This window comes from Lepidochelys kempii, chromosome 1, assembly GCF_965140285.1.
Source record: "Lepidochelys kempii isolate rLepKem1 chromosome 1, rLepKem1.hap1, whole genome shotgun sequence".
NCBI classification, from domain to species: Eukaryota; Metazoa; Chordata; order Testudines; family Cheloniidae; genus Lepidochelys; species Lepidochelys kempii.
This window is the reverse complement of record NC_136380.1, coordinates 244,074,289-244,093,423: the sequence shown is the minus strand read 5'-3', so window position 1 is coordinate 244,093,423 and position 19,135 is coordinate 244,074,289. Positions and strand designations below refer to the sequence as shown.

The 19,135-nt window shown below is 47.3% G+C and overlaps 1 protein-coding gene and 1 long non-coding RNA gene across 8 annotated transcripts in view; one reads left to right on the top strand and one right to left on the bottom strand.

Annotated features, from left to right (window-relative positions):
• Positions 1 to 19,135, bottom strand: part of WASHC1 (WASH complex subunit 1) — a 97,552-nt gene that overhangs the window by 11,773 nt on the left and 66,644 nt on the right. For 5 of the 7 annotated variants that reach the window (XM_073321174.2, XM_073321167.2, XM_073321157.2 and 2 more), the window contains exons 3-4: positions 3,950 to 4,061; positions 3,210 to 3,356 (exon numbers count right to left, since the gene is read on the bottom strand). In XM_073321174.2, the coding sequence (XP_073177275.1) occupies positions 3,210 to 3,356; positions 3,950 to 4,061 (259 nt within the window). Of the gene's footprint in view, positions 1 to 3,209; positions 3,357 to 3,949; positions 4,062 to 11,828; positions 12,216 to 19,135 lie in introns of those variants that run through there. The other 2 variants (XM_073321191.2, XM_073321200.2) reach the window with 2 other exon arrangements.
• On the top strand, positions 8,996 to 18,902 carry LOC140901788 (uncharacterized). Its single transcript, XR_012155981.1, has 3 exons — positions 8,996 to 9,132; positions 16,287 to 16,375; positions 18,028 to 18,902. It is a non-coding gene; the product is annotated as an uncharacterized LOC140901788 (long non-coding RNA).

Sequence of the window (19,135 nt, the reverse complement as noted above, 5' to 3'; positions counted from 1 at the left end):
CCGAATTAAGCTGGTGCAGGCAACGGTAGTTCTGGCATTTCCGCTGCCCACTTGTTAAATCTTCACACAAGCACCTTCATGTTTTCTCCCATGCTGCCCCACATGCTTTATAGGTGGCCCCCATAAACATCTGCAAAGCTACCTCATTGTCCACCTTCACATCCCGCCTCAGAACTCTCCTTTTCACACCACCAATGTAACCATCACATTTTTGGTAGGCATCACAGCAAAAACCACTGGACGTCGTGCTGAGCAGTACTCCCTCATCGGTCAGCATCCATCTTTTGTCTCTTGTCCTATAGTTCTACTGTCAGCTCCCTGGGGACCAGCCTTTCTTTGTGTTCAGTGTCTGTGCAGCACCTAGCACAATGGGGTCCTGGTCCGTGACTGGGGCTCCTAGGAGTCACAGTAACACAAATAATAGATAAGTCTGGTGATGGCAGCAAAAGCCACCTGGGGCTTTCCTGAAGTACAGCAGATATGAAGCCCTCCGGTTCCTCAGCCCAGTCAGTGAAGGCCCCGCCAGCTACTCTCAGCATGTAACGCACAGCAATGGGCCTCGTCAGATGTGACAGTGGGCAAGGAGGCCGCCGCTGAAAGCCTGGAATAACTGAGGGTATAAATACCAATATGAGACTTTCCTCCGTCATGTCTCATTATTCCGAGAGCCTCAGTCTCTCTCCCCGGCTGCAAACAGCCACATACAAGCCGGCCCCAGGAACGAGCTCAGCACTCTTACTATACTGAGCCTTACACAACATGCCAGTTGCCACTTCGCCCAGATCCCTCCTGGCATTAATAAACCAACAGCCACCTGGCAAGACAGCACTGGGCCTCTCTGCCCACCCCGCATCCAGCCCTCCAGGGAGCTTCACCAGGAGGCAGCTAGACGAGGCCAGGGATGGGACTAGCTGGCAAAGTCAGGCCCTGAGGTGGGTGAGCGGGAGGAAGCCAGGGTCCGGAGTCACAACGGGGGGTGCATGGGCTGGGAGCTGGAGGTAGCCCAGTGCAGGGGAAGAGGGCTCAGGAGGCACTACCGGAGCATAACATGTGCATGCACCCATACCGTGGGGGCTGGTCCTGGAAAGTAAAGGAAGAAATGAGAAAGGGGCAGTGTAGGAAAGCGGGTGCAGAGGCAGCACAGAGGAAGGAAACGGAGAGCACTGCAGACGGCTGTGAGGTGGCAGTGGAAAGACAGGGCAGCTGACATAGATGTACAGCATACATGGTAGTAAGTGATTGGGATTAGGTGGCTAGGATGTCATTCCCAGGCCAGAGAGATAATGCCCCTCCCTGACAAAGGTACATGGGGACACAGACCGGCAGCTGCCTTTTTGGCTCTGGAAGTGAGGGAGGGAGAAAGTCTCGCATGTCCCGTGCTGGGCTACAGCTCCTCAGCAGGCTCTGACCTCTTGTCAGCAGGATTCAAAGCAGTCTCTGCCCAGTGGCCCTCAGCAGGTTCCATACAACTGCTACTCTGAAGCCACAAAGGGAAGCACAAGCCCCGCTTGGGTGACCTATCAGCTGCCTGCCCAGCCAGCAGCTCCACTTCGCTGGGAAGTTCTGAGGACTGGCTGAAATATTCCTGCTGCTTTGCTGGAAGAGGCTTCAGCTCCTTTTAAGCTCAGGAAAGTTTATAGCACTGAATTATTCAGGGACAACTTTATTTTTGGCCTGAGACACACGAGGAAGAGAAGGAAAAGGAAAGTACTTCCACGGGGAGGAGAAGAGACAGGCAGGCCATTCGTCTGGTGTCCTGCTTTTCTGAGGTTTGTGCCCGTGAGACAAAAGCAGCTTTGTCCGGCATGGGACAGGACACCACGACGAAGAGAGTGCCACTGCACCCCACCAGCATGACTTTGTGTGCATGGGAGACGTGCTCTTCAAAATGGCGCCTCCCGTGCGGCGAGGTCACACCGAGAGGGGTGGGGTCACGCTGGCAGGGGTTCCTGAAAGTACTGGAATGTCCAGTATTCTGGGAATGTGTGAGCGGCCACCCTAGGAAGGGAGCTGCTGGGCTAATCCCTACCCTGCAGGGATCAGCACCAGATAAAATTCCCAGCGTCGTGCATTAGCCGTCTCCTCGGAGAGCAGCACAGAATTATTCTTCCTCTCCTTGGGGTGTTCTAGCACTGACAGCTTCAGAACTGCCAAGCGGCACCTCCATCTAAGCCACCTTCTCGGCTACTGACAGGGCCCTGCTCACAGGCTGCCCTCCCCTCACCGCCGCAGAATCATTAGAGCTGAGGGGAATGCCAAGGGGATCTTGGGTCATTCACCGATAGCTACACGTCTAAGCTTAGCCTTTAATAGCACCACTGGTTGCAGACAGTGCCTGCTCCCATAATACAAGTAGTGATGACAGAGGCCTCAGCTGACAGAGAGGCTCCCATTGTGCTAGGTGCTGTACTAACAGCAAGAGAGAGTCCCTGCCGAGAGGAGTTTACGGTCTAAATAGACAAGCATGAGAGGGGAAGGTACAGGGAGGGGAAGTGACTTACCCAATGTCACCCAGCAGGTCAGTGGCAGAATTGGGAATAAAACCCAAGTCTCCTGACTCCCAGCCCAGTGCCCTAATCACTAGACCATGCTGCCTCCTTAGAAGAGGAGACCTCTTCCCCTCTTTCTCCTCCACACAGACTCGCATATATGGCACTTCCCTCTTCTCCTTCACATAATTACCATGTAATAAAGAACTATGATCTGACAAACTGCTCCTGAAAGATCTCCTGATCCTCCCAGACCATCAGCCCATGCAGGTCCCAGCCACCCTCCTTCCGTGTCACACAACAAAACACCACCACTGCAGGAAACAAGCAGGTTGCTCAAACCAAATACGAAAATGGAAACACAGGTGAGAAGGTGAGTAGCTATGGCCCACGCGAAGAGCTCCAGAGCCTGGCGAGGGCACCCAACAGCCTCCCACGCAGAGCACACCCAGCCAGTAACCACCACTGAGGGGCCAGGAGGAAAGTCTTCCACCGGCACAATCCTCGCACGTTCCACAAGCTTTGGAACACATGCTCCCACATGTCCTATTAAGTCAGGTGGAAAACAGACCAGACCCGTTGCCTAGGCCCATCCCCAAAAGGCCTGGTCCCTTTTTCCCATATGCCTTCAGCCCCTAGTAACACAGTCCCCTCCTGCCCTCATCCCCCTCCAACTGCATACCCACTCACCCAGGGGGCCTCCACCCTCAACTCCCTTACCTGCATGGATTTCTCATCCAGCGGTCTGTGTTTGCTCTGAATCTTGTGCCTCGGCCGTTTCTGTGTGGCTGGATCCTCTGCACCAGCGAAAATGGAGCTGTACTCCTGCAGCCGCTCCGGGGCAGGGTATTTGGCACTGGAAAACACCTGCCGGGAGAGGAAGAAACTAAAAATCCTATCAGCAGAGCAATCCTGCACCCCGGAAACAATCAACACTATGGGGCCGGGAGACGGGCAACGGGACAGGGATTTTTCACACAGTCCTGTTTGGATCCCAAGATTAGCAGGGGTTGAATGTGAGATGCTACCACAACAGCTCCCAACTGGATGAACAAGGTGCAAGGAGTTAAAGGTGGTGAAGACACAACTCTTACTAACATGAGTGCGTCCTGGGTTCCTCAGCAAAATGGGATCTTGAGAGAGCCAAGGGAGCGGAGGCAAAGGGAGTGACCATTTCTTGAGAGACTCCTTCCTAATTCAAGGCCAGAAATACGTGGCTTTGAGAGAAGAGAACCACCACATAAAGGGGAGGTCATGTCAGGAGGGGAGTTCACACTGTAGCTCTCATCCAGTGAGTGGCCAGACCTGCCAAGATAGAGGGACTCTGACTGGAGAGCCCATGTGTGTCAGATTGCCTATACTGTTAGTGAATTTACATCCAGAGACTAGAAAGGGTGGGGGAAGAGACGCAGAGGATGGCTGCACAGCCTACAAAGGCAGCTGTGAAAAGCACCCACTACCTTAATAGCCTTCTTGCTGCCCTTTATCTTCTCAATCTTAGCCTGAGCCAGTGAGACTCTCTCTCCAATTGCCTGCAGCTGCATCCGGCTGGCCTCCACCCGCTGGGAGATTCTGAGGGGTAAACACATTCCCCTAGGGTAAGAATCCAGGATCCAGAGACTCTTCTGCAAAAGCAAGTACCCCCAAGTGCTCATGCCGAAGGGGGAAGGACATGGCTCTGTCCAGACTGCACTTTGCAGCAGGGTAAGTTTAGTGCTGGTGAAACATGCTCACCTGACAGCTCTAGAGATTTAAGTCCTCCATTTTTCTGCAAACAGGTATAGCCAGGGCAACTGCTCTGCTGACTGACCCAAATGGAAAAAGGCCAGGGGGAAGTAGGAACAACCAGCCTGGTGAATCCTGGGCCTCTGCTGAGACTGCCATCAAGAGGTCCAGTTGGTACCAACTGCTGAGTGGTTTTTTATTATTAAAATCCTTTAATAAAAGGGAAGGCAGCATGGCATAGTGGCTAAAGCACTAGACTGGGACTCCAGAGACCTGGGTTCTAGTTCCAGCTCTGGCCTGCTGGGTGACCTTGGGGAAATCACCACCCTGCTCCGTGCCTCAGTTTCCCCATCTATAAAATGGGGATAATGATGCCAACCTCCTTTGGAGTATCAGTACCACTACCTAGCTCTTACAGTGCTTTTCATTAAGCACTTTCAAAAGCATTACAAAGGAGATCAGTATCAAAGTGCTCTGAGATCTATGGATGAAAAGCACCATGTAAGAGCTAGGCACTATTCATTATTAAGCACCAGTGTACTCAGCACTGTACAATACAAAAACGATACAGTTCCTGTCCCAAAGATCTTACAATACGACATGGTCACCTGACCCCTAGGAACAGGACTGAGACCATCACCTTATTCCAGATTGGCAATTCCTATGACTATGTAGAGACTTTATGGTATAAGCCCAGTGGCCAGATTCATTCCCTTTCCACCATCCACTGAGTGGTTCCAGTTAATTTATACGCTGGTGGCTTTTCGGAGTAGTTCAAGTTGCTCTTTTAAGTGTGCATTACAAAGCATTTGTCTTCACTGAATTTCGTTACCTGATTGCCTAACTTTGCTTCGTCCTTCAGAAGCTCTTCACAATCTCTCTAGTCTTTATTATCTTCAACATTTGTATCACCAGCAAATTTTGCTACCTCATTGTTCACCTCTTTCAGATCCTTAATAAGCGTATTGATTAACACTGTTCCTAGTACAGATCCTGGGGCACCTCACTATTAACCTCCTTTGATGCTGAAAATTGACAGTTTATTTCTGCTTTGCTTTCCTCTCTCACCAGCCTAAAATCCATGATGTGACTTTAGCTTTCACCCGAGACTACTTCGTTTCCTTAGCAGCCTCCAGAGAGGGACTTTGTCAAAGGCTTTTTGAAAGTTCAGATGTCATGTATTGATTCTCCTTGCGCCAGTATTCTGTTAGCTCCCTCACAGAAGCCTGATGGGCTGAGGCGGTACAAGTTTCTCACAGACGCAGTACTGATTTGTCCGTTTCATGTCCCCCTGTCTGTGCGCAGAACCAACGGCTGCCTGAGCTCATGTTTCAGACCCACAGTAGCAGTCTGTTCTCTTCACATTTGACCATCTCCCCTTCATTCACTCACCTTCCTTCCACTTCTCCTTATCACCCCCTTTCCATCCCATGCCCTCCTCCCTTTCATTGGGTGATGCAGACAGACTGGAGGGAGACTATTTGAGTCCCTTCCCCCACTGCCCACAGCTGTGAGAAGAGGTGCCCTTGAGTACTGCCATGGCATGGGAAGCAACTGGGGAAGGGGAAGCCCTAGAGCATCCCCCTCCTGCTAGTCAACAGCACTGAAAGCAGTCCAGGAAAAGGGGAGCCTTATGGTTAAGGTGGTGGCCTTGGACTCTGACTCCAGAGACTTGGGTTCAATTCCTACTCTGCCAAATACTCCCTGATTGGCCTAGGAGGATAAGTCACAGTCTGTGTTCTCTGCTCCCCCCTGGAGAATGGGGATGACAGTGCTTCCCGGCCTAAGAGCTGTTGCAAGGACAAATACATAAGAGACTGTGAGGGGCTCAACTACTACGGTGAGGAGAGCCATATAATAGCAGAGCTAGCTAGAGCCCTGGAGTGCTACCTTCTACCCTCCCAGCTGGCAGCTCCCTGGGATGCCTGCACAAGTACATGGCTTACACAGAGACACCTGGTCATCAGACAGGAAGGATTTATTGTCTCCAACCTCAGCCGGATTCTAAGAGGCCTGGAGATGACTTTATCCCACTACGAACTTCACTGGACAGCCATATAAAATGCAGCTCCCCACCTTTCCATTGCTTTTAAAACATTTAGATGGTGGGAAGCAGGTTCTTTCCCCAATTATCTGAGTTTTACAGACATTGGTTTTCCACCTGGCCATGTTTTATGGGAGTGGGGATTCCCATAGCTCCGTTTCCTTCCCTGGCCTGCACTCCAGCATCATGAAAGTCACACAGCTCAAAGAAGTGCTTTATGATGGTCAACATATCAGCATTTATTTTCTGTTGGCACAACAGAAACAGTGGCTATATTTCTCTCCCAAGTAAGCCACGTATGACTAGTACAATGACTATCGCACACAAACAGTGGTCAGGGAGAAGGAAGAGAGAAGGGAGGAAAGCACCTCTCAGCCAAAGCACTTTACAAGCCCTACTTATATAAGAATCACTGAAATGTAGCCACCTCTAGGTGAAATATGTATGGCAGCTGGTACACAACTTACTATCACAACTATGACAGGAAGTGGAGATAAAAACTGCATACAAAGGAACTACGGAATTTGTTTTTTAAAAATAATGATCACAAGTTATCAGGGCCTCTGTCTCAAATCCCATCTAAAGACAGCTGTTGAATATCAACTCAGACATAAGAGTACGCTGTACTGAATCACCAATGATATTCCCTGAAGCACCTTGCATTTTCCTTTGTGTTCTCCCATCCCAGGATTTACCAGGCCTAATCCTGCTGAGTTTGGCAGATCTGACAAAAGCTTAGCCTGCAGTGGTATGGCTACGGGCATCTATCACAGAAGCAGGACATACAATCCTCAGGAATTAATCTATTTCTTGCTGAGCAAGGGAAGTATAAAAAAATGATTAAGTCACCTCAATCCGACTAATCCAGTGAATACCCATCACACGTGTAAGGACCTGCCCTACACTACAATGTTCTGAGTTTACAATTCAAATTACACTGATATACATAAGTTTAAAGAAAGCTCAGTGTTCTCCTTAAGAAAAACTGTACTGTTCAGATATCCACTGAAAAACACATACGAAAGTAAGACTCCCGTTAAAGAGCTCTCTGGAAGCTTCAGCCTTTCTATTGCAGTGATACAAGAGCTCACTTCCCGGAGGCAGCCATAGGCGTGTGAAAAGGCAGGACATCTGATGGGATGGAGAGCTCGTCCATTCATTTCTGAGGGCAAAGCGCTCTACTCCGAGCACTGCTTTTGGTACGTTTTTGCCATGTATTTAAAATGGAGGGGTAAGCGTAAGGTTTTATTTTTTTTTAAAGGTAGCTGGGGGTCTGGAATTGGTCCATGTAAATAAAATACACCGCCTGAACCCTAAACAGCGGACAATGCTATTAATATTTAAACGGATTGTGTTCGTATTAGTCACGGCTGTTTGTTAGCAATCTTGCTCTCAGTACTCCGTTCTGCCTGAGACGCTCCCTTCTTGGTTTCAATGTCACTTTGGAGCTCCAGAGAGGAGCAGGCAGGCAGCAGGATCTCTCCCCCTCCTCTCATGGAGCCTGCACATGCATGGCAAGGAGGAACAGTGTCTGAGCAAGGCATGTGACCACATCATCCATATTTAAGTACAGATCCTAGTTCAAAACCAGAATAACCATCCCCCACACCCAAAAACAGTTGTCTTGGGGGAGGTACTACAGGTTTCTCTAATGGATTATTTTAAAATCCAGATGAGTTTTAAACCCGTCCTTTCAACTTCACTATATACACACACACACCACTCCACGTTCAAAACCCTCCATCTATCTAGCACAGATCTCATCTGTTCCTGCACCCAACTTGCTCCTTTAAGCTCCTCTGTCAGAGGTGAACTCTTTGCTCCTGCTGCACCAGATGATGGGAATACTCCATCCCATCTCACCTATTTTCCCTTTCAAAACCCACCTCTTTGACTCTGCCTACAGCCAGTGAGTCAATGGCTAGTTTCTCCACAGCACCACTTCCTGTTACCTCGGCCACTTGGATCCTTACTGGGATATCCTCAACACTGGGCTTTTAGGATTGTAACTCCTTTTTCATACATCCCACTCCAATGGGGAGAGGATTTGAAGCATCAGGCAGCAGTCACTGCTACAGACAGGACATTGGACTCAATGGACCAATAGTCTAATCTAGCACTGGCAAAAATCCTACGTTCCTATGAAAGTGTCTCTGTGAAGGACAATCATAAACCAACAATCCCTGAAGCCAAAGCCTGTGTGATTTATATGGGATTAGAGAGGATCAGAGATGGACCAGATGTGAAGGAAGGTAATCCCAAAAAGCACATCTCAATGCCAACTTTTGAACTAGAAAGATATGAAAGCAGTTCGGAGGACTTTCAAGACACATCCCTCGTAAAGCAGCCTGAGGGAAAACTGTATTAGGCTTTGACTACACTACGCACCTTTTAGCGACACAGCTATGTCATTACAGCCATGCCGCTAAAAGGCGCGTAGTGTAGCCACTGTTTGTTGGCAGGAAAGCGCTCTCTCGCCGATAAAAACCTTCCACCCCCAATGAGCAGCACTAGCCAAAGCACTGTTCACACTGGTGCTTTTCCTCAACAAAACTTTTGTCTTCTGGCAGGGGGAGGGGAGGATGTTTTTAACACCTCTGAACGACAAAAGTTTTGTCATTCAGTTGCAAGTGTAGACAAATCCTTAGGCTCAACTACATGTGGGATGGGTCACGGCAGAGAAGGGTGATTCACAATCAGTAACTAGGTCTTGGACAGATTCAATGGGTAAGAGGTCACCCAAAGATCGGAAGAGGGACGAGAAATATGGGGAAGTTAGACAAATACAGAGGATTATCAGAAATGCAAAGAGAGGCTGTGAATAGATCTCCCTGGAATACCAAGCAACTCCGATTTTATGTCTGAAGTACAAAGGTAAGTGATCAGCCAAGGAGAAAGAACATTACAGAATGGAATGAGAAATGAGGGCGCACACGAGGATAAAGCAGCTGAAGTATTAAATGACTTTCCCCTAAAAATGTACTGTATATACAAGGGGCAAGCCAGCCTCTGGCTCCGTCTCAGCTTGAGCTGCAGCCGTGGGCCCTCACACTGAGTGACTCCATGAGCGGGGGCACAGAGCTCCATAGAGGAGAAGGGGATACTAGCAGAGTTATCCAATCGGCTACATGCACTTGTCAGGTTAGCACTACAAGCCCTTGGCTTTTTTAGGAGTTCCAACATTTACCAAAAGTTTTTGTAAGGTAATAAAATGGGAAGGCCCTGCTTAAATTACCCTTCCCAGTGGGAGGGTGGGTTAGAGGCAGAGGTTAGAAGCAGTAAGTAGCTCCTGGTTTGGTGCATCCTGAAGTTTAGAACAACTGCAGGACTCTGGAAGAGGCCCTGAAGGGGTGAAGGGAGAGTGTTAGTCAGAGCAAAGAAAGGAGCACGGCAGGGCCTGGGGGGAGATGTAACTAGAACAAAGTGCTGCTGCCTTGGCCAAAGTAAATGGGAGTCTGTCTCGACACTGTGCTCAAGATACACCAGGGGAGCAAGGATCCCCATTCTGAAGTGACAGTAACTTCCCTCTCACAGAAGAGTCTGGATGGGCAGGAGGAGCTCATTTGGAAAGGTGCGGGGGCCGGTTGGATGCTGCTGGGGGCCCAACAGGTAGGGGAGGGGAGGGTGCTTTGGTCCCGCTGTGGATAAGATGAGCAGCTCCACTGGGAAGGGTTGTGTAGGGCACATGGGGAGCCGATCCTTGCTGCGAACTTTAGAGCGGATATGACGGGGGTGTCACACTGAAGTTTTGCTTAGGGCAGTAGATTGGCTTGAGCGAGCTCTGCACCTAGGGACTGAAGTATGCTTTACCACAGCCTGAATACTTCTGGGTGTTGGGTAGGACACCCTTTTACAGACTGGTAAACAAGCAGGGAGAGATTAAGCACCCATGTCATGCAGTAATCCATGGCAGAGTCATAAATAGATTCTAGGACACCTGACAAGCAATCCCCAACTCTAACCACTAATCACTCTGCCACGCCAGCCAGCATTTCCTCACAACAGTGGAGGAATGAGCAAGAGAAAAAAGCTGCAAAAACACTTACAATTTATGGTTGTTCAGGGAAGCATTCAGAGTCCATTAAAAACAATTCCCCTCAAAAGTTTGAAAGGCAGTGAATAAGAGTGTATGTTTTCACCAGAAAGTCAAATAAGTTAAATCACTCAGTTAAAGAAAAAAAATTCAGCTTGTTTGCCTTCTGCTCTTTTTCTCCTTCACATTTAAGCAGCTTTCTAGAGTCTTTTTTCATGTCTGAGTAAGTGTAATCAAAAACTGTCATCTAGCACCATCCTTGACAGAATGAAATCCTAAGTGAGATAACGTAATCAGCATTTCTTCCTCCAGTAAGGGGTTGGTTATTACCCTAATTAATGTTTATCACTCTTTGATTACTCCTTGAGCCTGATTTGCAGGTGTCTAAGTGTTAGCATATAGTCCCATTTCTCTAGAGGCCAAACTTCCTTTCAGAGCTCATACAGCTCAGAACGGTCAGGTTACATGCAGCAGGATCTTGTGTGCATTACATTCCACAGGGTATGTTTTCACACTCAAAAATAATTTCCTTTTGTCTTTGAATCTTTCATTGAGAGTGTTCCCACCACAGTGAATTAAAACTAAATGAGACTCCAGGCTACCACAATTTTGTCCTATCCTCAGCCCACCACTAAGGATCTTCCCCTCCGAAGGCTCAATCCCCACAAATGAGGAGCTATAAATTTATGGTTGCAATCAGGGTTCCAGTGGTATTTCCCAAGACATCCTGGGGAGAAATTCCTCTCCCATCTCAAATTTGACAGCTTGATTAATCCTTTGCACACATGAGTCAGAATCCTTTGTAAAGCACCTTAAGCCTAGTCTACATCAGGCTTAACATTTCTCATCAGTGGCACCCATGGTGTTAAGCACCAGCGTTTTCATAGCTAGCATACGCACAGGGAGTTGCATCCCACGCTAACAACGGAGGGAAGTCTAGTGTAGATACACTCTAGAGGAAGGGCTATTTCATGGCTGGAGTCCAAGGAGTCCAGGACTCATGGGGTTTACCTACCAGCTCTGCTATAGACATTCTACATGACTTTAGGCTTGTGGGTCTTCGCTGTAGTTTCCCCCATGTAAAAAAGGATAATATTTACCTCACATGTGCGTTAGACTTCATTCATTAACACATTTAGATCTTCCAATTGAAAGATACCAGACTTGATGGGCCAGTTGTTCAATACAGTATGGTGCAAATCTTATGATCCCATGACAGGTTATTATTTCTTTTGAGTAGCACCTAGGGGCCCCATTGTGCTAGATGCTGTATTAACAGCAAACTTTTCCACGCAAGTACAAAAACAAAAAAAATAACCAGATATAAATAGTGTTCAAAGCACTAGCCACTCCGCTCCCCCCACCTCCAAATTCTAGTACGTGGAATCTTCTTCTCCCTGTGACAGAAGACCACATGCTGATCACCCTCCGAGGAAAAAGGCCTCTCTGTATATTTAATCTAATAATGGTTTGAATGTCATTGCTTTTCATCCCAGGAGCTCAAAGCAATTCCCAAATGTTAAATAATCCTCAATACCTACGACACAAAGGGGCAGAGTTACGTGTCCCCAGCCAAAAAGCCTTCTGCGACAGTCAGCAATAGACCCCCAGGAATCCTGATTTCCAGGCTCTTGTTCTCGTCACTATTTAACTTGCGCTTTCTTTTTTAAGTTCCCATGGGTGGCCACGTGTTTTCCAGCTGCAGCTTACTTGTAATGGTTGACTAAATGTGAAAAAAAAACCACTTTTTTTTTTAAAGTAATTCTGCACTGCAGTGTAACTATTCCTACAACTACTTCTTTTCTCAACTAAATAATAGTAAACAAATAGAGACACAAAGTGGGTGAGGTAATATCCAGTATCCTGGGAGGGACATGGCTACAACAACAGTGCATAGAGTAAATAAATAGCAAGATTTTGCATAGGCTTAAGCTTATTTACCCCCCACACCCCACTCCACCCCCGTTCTCTGAACCAAAGGTGTAACCCCATTCACGTGTCCTCAAAGTGGGGTCTCACCAATGAACTCCTTTGCTTTATTTAGGGTATTCTCCCACCCTTCGATGGAGTGTGTGATCGAACAGCATTCTCTTTGCATGTTACTGCTAAGCTGAAGCCCTCAACACTTTGCCTGTCAGTATATCTATCAGAAGGTGGTCCTGGTATGAACACTAACTCGTGTATATCTACGTGTATAATTTAAATGCCAGCCTTCATAAAAACACTGATCCATCCATGTATAACTAAAGTCAGGAGGAAACAAGCCCAAGTCAGAGAAAGGGCCTGCCATGGCAAAGCAGCCTGTCCCACAAGCATGGAGCTTGTAGGCAAAGTAACCTGCAAGTAAGGGCTTGTCTACACTGGCACTTTACAGCGCTGCAACTTTGTCGCTCAGGGGTGTGAAAAAAACACCCTCCTGAGCGCAGCAAGTTTCAGCGCCCCTCATGGGGGTGATTTTTTTAGAGCGCTGAGAGACCTCTTGAACGTTGCCAGTGTGGACTCGCCCTAAGAAAAACACTAGCAGACAGTTTTGCCGGAGCAGCATGGGCTTTCTTCTCCCACTTGTTTCTGTCCCCTTTCAACTTGCACCTTCTAATGAGGGCCAGTCATTTTGTCCTTCCCCCACTCCATTTTGGATGCCAGCAGGTTTGGTAAGTGGGCCACCTGGGCTTTTAAGAGTTGCCCATCATCGTGGTATCTATGTCCTTGTTCTTCCTGGTGACACGTTCACCTGTTGCTACATATTTGCTGTAGTAATTAACCCCTCTTACAATTCATTGTATCAATCTAAATCTGTCTCTACTTCTCCCTGCCCTATCATTCAAAGTTTTTCTGCCAACATTTTTCTAGCTGTTTTTGTTCTGGTGCCAGAGATCTTCATTACTATCTTGTGATCACTACTGCCAATTAGTTCTTAAATGTCAAGATCCCTCAGCATTTTTTCCAGGATTAAAGAAAAGGAGGACTTGTGGCACCTTAGAGACTAACCAATTTATTTGAGCATAAGCTTTCGTGAGCTACAGCTCACTTCATCGGATGCATTCAGTGGAAAATACAGTGGGGAGATTTATATACATAGAGAACATGAAACAATGGGTGTTACCATACACACTGTAACGAGAGGATTAGTAAGTCCAGCAGCACCAGAAAATATCCTCTCCCAGTAACTCAAAGCCCCTGCTTGACAGGTTACCAGTTCGTTCCTGCTGCCAGTTTATCACTGGCTCAAAAAAAAAAAAAAAAAAAAAACAACCCTTGACTGACACCTTCCTTTTCTCATCTGTGCTTCTAATTTCAGCTCCCAGTTCTATCTCAAAGGTTCACTCTAGTACCAAAGGCTTAGTAACAAGCCTACTTGTACACAAGTATTTCCCATATTGCAGATGAACATTCCTTCAGATAGACTCATCTTCTACCCTCCAGCTGTGACCCCAACACCTCCCCAGAGGAAACCACAGTGCTTGCTTACGCACTCGGGGGTTTATGTTTAGTTGCCCATGAAAAACCTTTGACACCCTGTGGAGAACATGGGAAATGTCTGCATTATTTTTATGAAAAAAATGCGTGACTGTTTCCCCCACTCACTTTTGTACTGTTACCAAGTGGGAATGAAGGGGTTCATTTCTTTCATGGACTAGTGGAATAAGAGATGGGTATTTGTCACATAATTTTCATACCAACTCAGACATGCCCTAGCAAAAACTGTCAACATGTGAATGGAGCTACCTTGCAAAGGCAATGGATGACCGCTGACTGGACATTAACTTCTAGTTCCAGCCAAGGGAGACAAAACGTGTGAACACCATGGATGCGGGCTGCCCCGTGCAGTGAGGAGATAAGAGCCAGGACCAGTTGGGGAGGCAGGCAGCCTTCTGCAAGCAGGGAGTCTACCTCTCAGACCAAGGCAAAGAAGGGCCCACCTAACTAAAAAAAGCAGAGGCTAGCAAGCTAGGAGAGAGCCATGCATGTACATTTTACTCTACCATTCTAACCCTGTGACCCTAAAATAGTATGTTCCAGGTGATTAATATATACTGTCTTGTTTTGAAATGGCTGCCCTATGTCACTGCAAACATCTGTTTGTTGTACAGCTTCCAAAAAGGCTAAGACCCGAACAGGGATTCATGGTCTTTGGGATCAGTGGAAGGAGCCACCATGAGAAACACAGATACTGAAGCCAGCAACCCAGTCTCAGGGGAGTGGGGACATCGGGCTCACCACTGAAAAAAGTAGAGGCCTAGGGTTTACATTAAGATGACGATACTCCACCAGAGAGACTGGATAAATATCAGAGGCATAGCACGCTCTGTGGAACAACACCACATCCCTAGAATGAATCTCAGACTGGGTTCCCCTGAGCAGAATGGTCACCGCTTCAACAGACAGATGCACCATCATTCTGATTCAAGCAGCTCATGGCCCTCCAGTGACCCCGTTTGAGAACAGCTATAGACAGGCAATCTTCTTTCCCTCTGTGCCTTTTGAATAAATCTGCCCCAAGTAATGACTTCCTTAAAATGGAAGTGTATTGTAGACAAATCATTAATAATGGTATTATGGGATTCCATCTTTCTTGCATCTCCTTGATACCTGCTCAAATTTGCTCAGTGCACAGATGTTTTTTTAAGTGCCATCCCCACAAATGCAACCTGGGTTCTGACAGACAAGCTGGCTTCTCTCCTTGTGGCACGTCACCATCAATAACAAAGGTTCTGCTGGACAAACCATGTCCAGTGTAGCAGCCATCCAACCCCACAGGCAGATAATGCAGTAGGCACAAGTATAACCGAGGGCATTATTTGGCCTTCAAAATCTTTTTCTGACCATACCTCAGAAAGAAAGAACACAGCTTGATTCTCAAAGCTCAGAATGAGTTTTTGCAAGACTAGAAAAACCATCTCAAAAATCAGCACCCTGATATGGAACCAGCAAGAAACACTCTGAACAATACCATATTCAGAAAGCCACGTTTTAGAGCAAAAAAAAAGCTTTGAAAAAAATTCACTCCTTAGATCCATGGAGCAAACACAGGACCTTGTGCTTTCTACAGAACTGTGTGTGGTGCTGAGATACTAAGGTGGTAGGTGCCTCTAATATCTTAGATAATCAGAAAGACATTCCACTGCTCTGAAACCTCACCACAGCAGTAACACTGACAGAATGCCAGACATACAGCATCGCACCCTCTTTCCTAAAGCCCTATCCTGCTGATGTGGAGTGCTCATGTGCTTCTCATCTGAATCAAGGGGCTCCTCTTAAACAGCTATTGAATGCCGCTCCAAAACCACAGTATTAGCAGTAAAAACTTCAAGCCCCATTTGTTTAAAAGGTGCTTTAATTAGGATGACAAGATCCTTGTTTTTGGATAAATTAAGAAAGGCAGCTGCCGTAGAAGATATAAGCTCCTGAATTAGTCACCTATTTAGAGAGCAGGGGGTGGAGTACACTTACAAAACCCTTATACCTAAATAATCCCCCAACCCCCAAAAATGTTTCCATGCTCTCCCCCATCCCCCCCCACACACCTCCACGGCCACAGGATGGCACATTCCCTCCATGAAACAGACCCTTCTTTTTCTCTCAATACACAGGGTTTCTTCCTCAACAAATGAGGTTTCTCCTTCCTTGCTCTATAAATGGAGTTTTTCTCATTTCATGAGTGTTTGCTAGCTCCAGAAATAGATTTTTTGCTGACATAGAGACTGCATTTACACTCAGATCTCAATCCTATAGAATTTCAGACAAAGTCAATTGACAGCACCACATTTAGTCAAAGAAAAAGGACCATAACGAGAGAAAGTAATGTGCCAGCCAAGTGTGAAGAGCAGGCCTTTTGCACTCTTCCTTCCCCTTCCCCCCAATTATATTGGTGGGAGTCTGAAATACACATTTCAAGCCACTCAATGTTATTTTCCAGACTGTTTCCTCCATACTAAACCCCTGATGGAAGTCATGCCTATAAAATGAAGTGACTTCTCTGTGTCTCCTCCTTCAGGGCTGACTGAGTAGAAGAAACTCATCCATAGGAAGAGAAAGGACTCAAGCCTGTGTGTGTGAGTTCAGTGATGGAAACTGGTTGAGAAGGTAAAGCTATCACATTGCATAGGAAAACAGTGACATCAGGACGACGGAGGGAGTTGGGGCCAGTTCAGACAGTGCTGCCAAACCTGCAGGCTAAGTCATTTATTTTGGGGGATGGTGGGAAGGGGTGTCCCATGGCACCAGAGACAAGTTGAAATGACAGAGAGATTTTTTCCCCCTCTGCTCATGCTCCAGTGTCACGTGATGTGGAGTAGAAGCTGCTTCCTGGTGACAGATTTGTGGGGTGATAACTGAAATCACCTAGGGGAAAAACTGGATGTTTCCCCTAACTGGGAAAACAGGAAATCTCCATCCACTACTCCCTTAGGACTCTCCAGAGCAATCCCCTCTTTCTGGAATACTCTTGATTGGCTCACCTTCCACACTGTGGGCCTAGAGCTCCTCCACCACACAGCTGTTAGGAGCAGTCTGCAGCAGGTAGCGGCTGAAGGAAGGGAAGATTCCACATGACGTTGGTTGAGAACACGGTTTGCAGAAGGCCACAAGCTTTGCTTGAGCTGCTCATTGTGAAAGTTATGAAGAGAGTGGAGATTGGGAGCGATGTCAGGGTAAGAGGGCACATACATGGAGGGAGGCAGAGTACGGTTATAGGGAGAGTAAGCCGAAGTTCATGTCTCCACTGTTCCTGTCCGAGGCTGCAATCATACCATGTGACATTTCAGGTACAGTCACATTGGGCCTGCTCTACACTTAAAAGTTAGCTTGACATAGCTAGCGCTCAGGGGTATGAATTTTTCATATCTCCTGAGCACCATAGAGGATTATCCTAGAGTCTCCAGGAAAATAAAGATTAATCTTTAATTAAAGATGGCCCTGTGACGAAACCTCCAGGAATATGTCCAACCCAAACTGGCAACCCTAGCATCGCCGCTATGTTGACCTAACCCCAGTTGAGATGTGGCCAGGTTGACCCAAGAATGCTGCCATAACCTAGCTACCGCCCCTCAGAGAGGTGGATGACCTACAGCAACGGAAAAACCCCTTCCACCGCTACAGGAGGCATCTACACTCCAGTACCACGGCAGCGCCAAAGCGGTGCTGCTGTAGTGCCCACAGCATAGCCATGGACCTCCTCACAGCATGGGCAGTAAGACAGTGGCTACATCTTGTGCTCCAGAAACTGAGGGCGTGTCTATACTACAAACTTAACTCAGCCTCTGTTAGGTCGACTTATAGCCACCACAGTAATTACTGCAGTGGTTCATGTCCACACTGCCCTCCTTCTGTCAGTGGTGCGCATCCTAACCAGGAGCATTTCCACCAACTTAAGAGGGGCGGGGGGGGGAGGGGGGGCTGCCTGCCAGGGCTCAGGCAGCAGCTTGGCTAGGAAAGAGGAACCTGGGGAGCAGCCAGGCTCTAGCTGGAGCTCCCGGGGCAACTGGGCTCTAGCTGGAGCCCCCCCTCCAACCCCACCCTGGAGTGACAGCCCAAGTTGTGAGAGCCTTTCTTGTCAATTTCACAGCTCTAGCATGGAGGAGCACAGGAGAGCTGTCACCGGTCCAGATCGGAAAGGCTCATCCTTATTTAGGTTTTAGACCTGGGTGCAGTCCAGACTACTCACTTTGATGCCACTGACCTACTCCTATAGATGCTTCTGCTGGAGTCACCTGTGAATAATTCTGTTTCTTCCTCAGACATTCAAAGGGTCCCTTCACCTTCTCTTCAAGTCTGCTTTTGGGTATGCAGAAAATGCCACTTCTTCCTCCCATGCCAGGAGACTGCAAACTTAGAATGTTGTCACATTTATCCACGCTTCTATCACGTCAATCCCGCATTGCTGGAACACACCATTGCAACAGCCCTGGATGAGCCTTCAGAAACATCAGCAAGTGCAGCTTCTGAGGGGAATGGATCACTTGGAGAACATATCACTCGTGCTCCACAATACCTGCTCACTGCCTATCCAGTTCCCATCACAGTTTGAGAAGTCAGAGAATCCTAAAACCCTACATTGTTCTGAAACCCAGTCATTTAAAGGATCACTTTGTTCTAGCAGCAGATTGAAGGTCCACTTGGGTATCTCTGCTGTCAGTGCCTGAAAATCATTTGTGGTGGGTGTGATAAATAAAGGGGGGCGGGGGAGGTAGCTCCCTTTGATGGACACCCAGCCAGCCAGTTAGCTGTAAAATCCCTCTTGGTAGCTGTTCTTTACTAACTTTACCTGTAAAGGGATAAAAAGTCCCCCAGGTAAAGAAAAAAAAGTGGGCACCTGACCAAAAGAGCCAATGGGAAGGCTAGAACCTTTTAAAATGGGAAAAGAAACTTTCCCTTTGTTTGTGGTTGCTCTCTCTGGGCTGCAGGAACACAGCGCAGCAATGCTGTGTACGGTTTGAACCAGGTATAAAAAATTATTTTCCATACCTAGCAGGACTCATTGGGATAGCAAATGTTTAGATAGATGCGATCAGGTTTATTTCTTTATTTTGGCTTGTGGCTCTCCTCTGTGCTAACCCCAGATGTTTTTGTTTGCTTGTAACCTTTAAGCTGAACCCCCAACAAACTACTTTGGGTGCTTAACTTTTGGAATTGCTCCTTTAAAATCTAGCAAAACCCTAAGTTCCAAACGTATTTTCTTTCTTTTTGTTTTTAATAAAATTTAGCTTTTTAAGAACAGGATTGGATTTTTGATGTCCTCAGAGGTTTGTGCATATGCTGTTTGATTAGCTGGGGGCAACAGCTAATTTCCTTTGTTTTCTTTCTCAGCTCTTCCCCGGATGGGTGTGTTTGTGAGAGAGAGAGAGA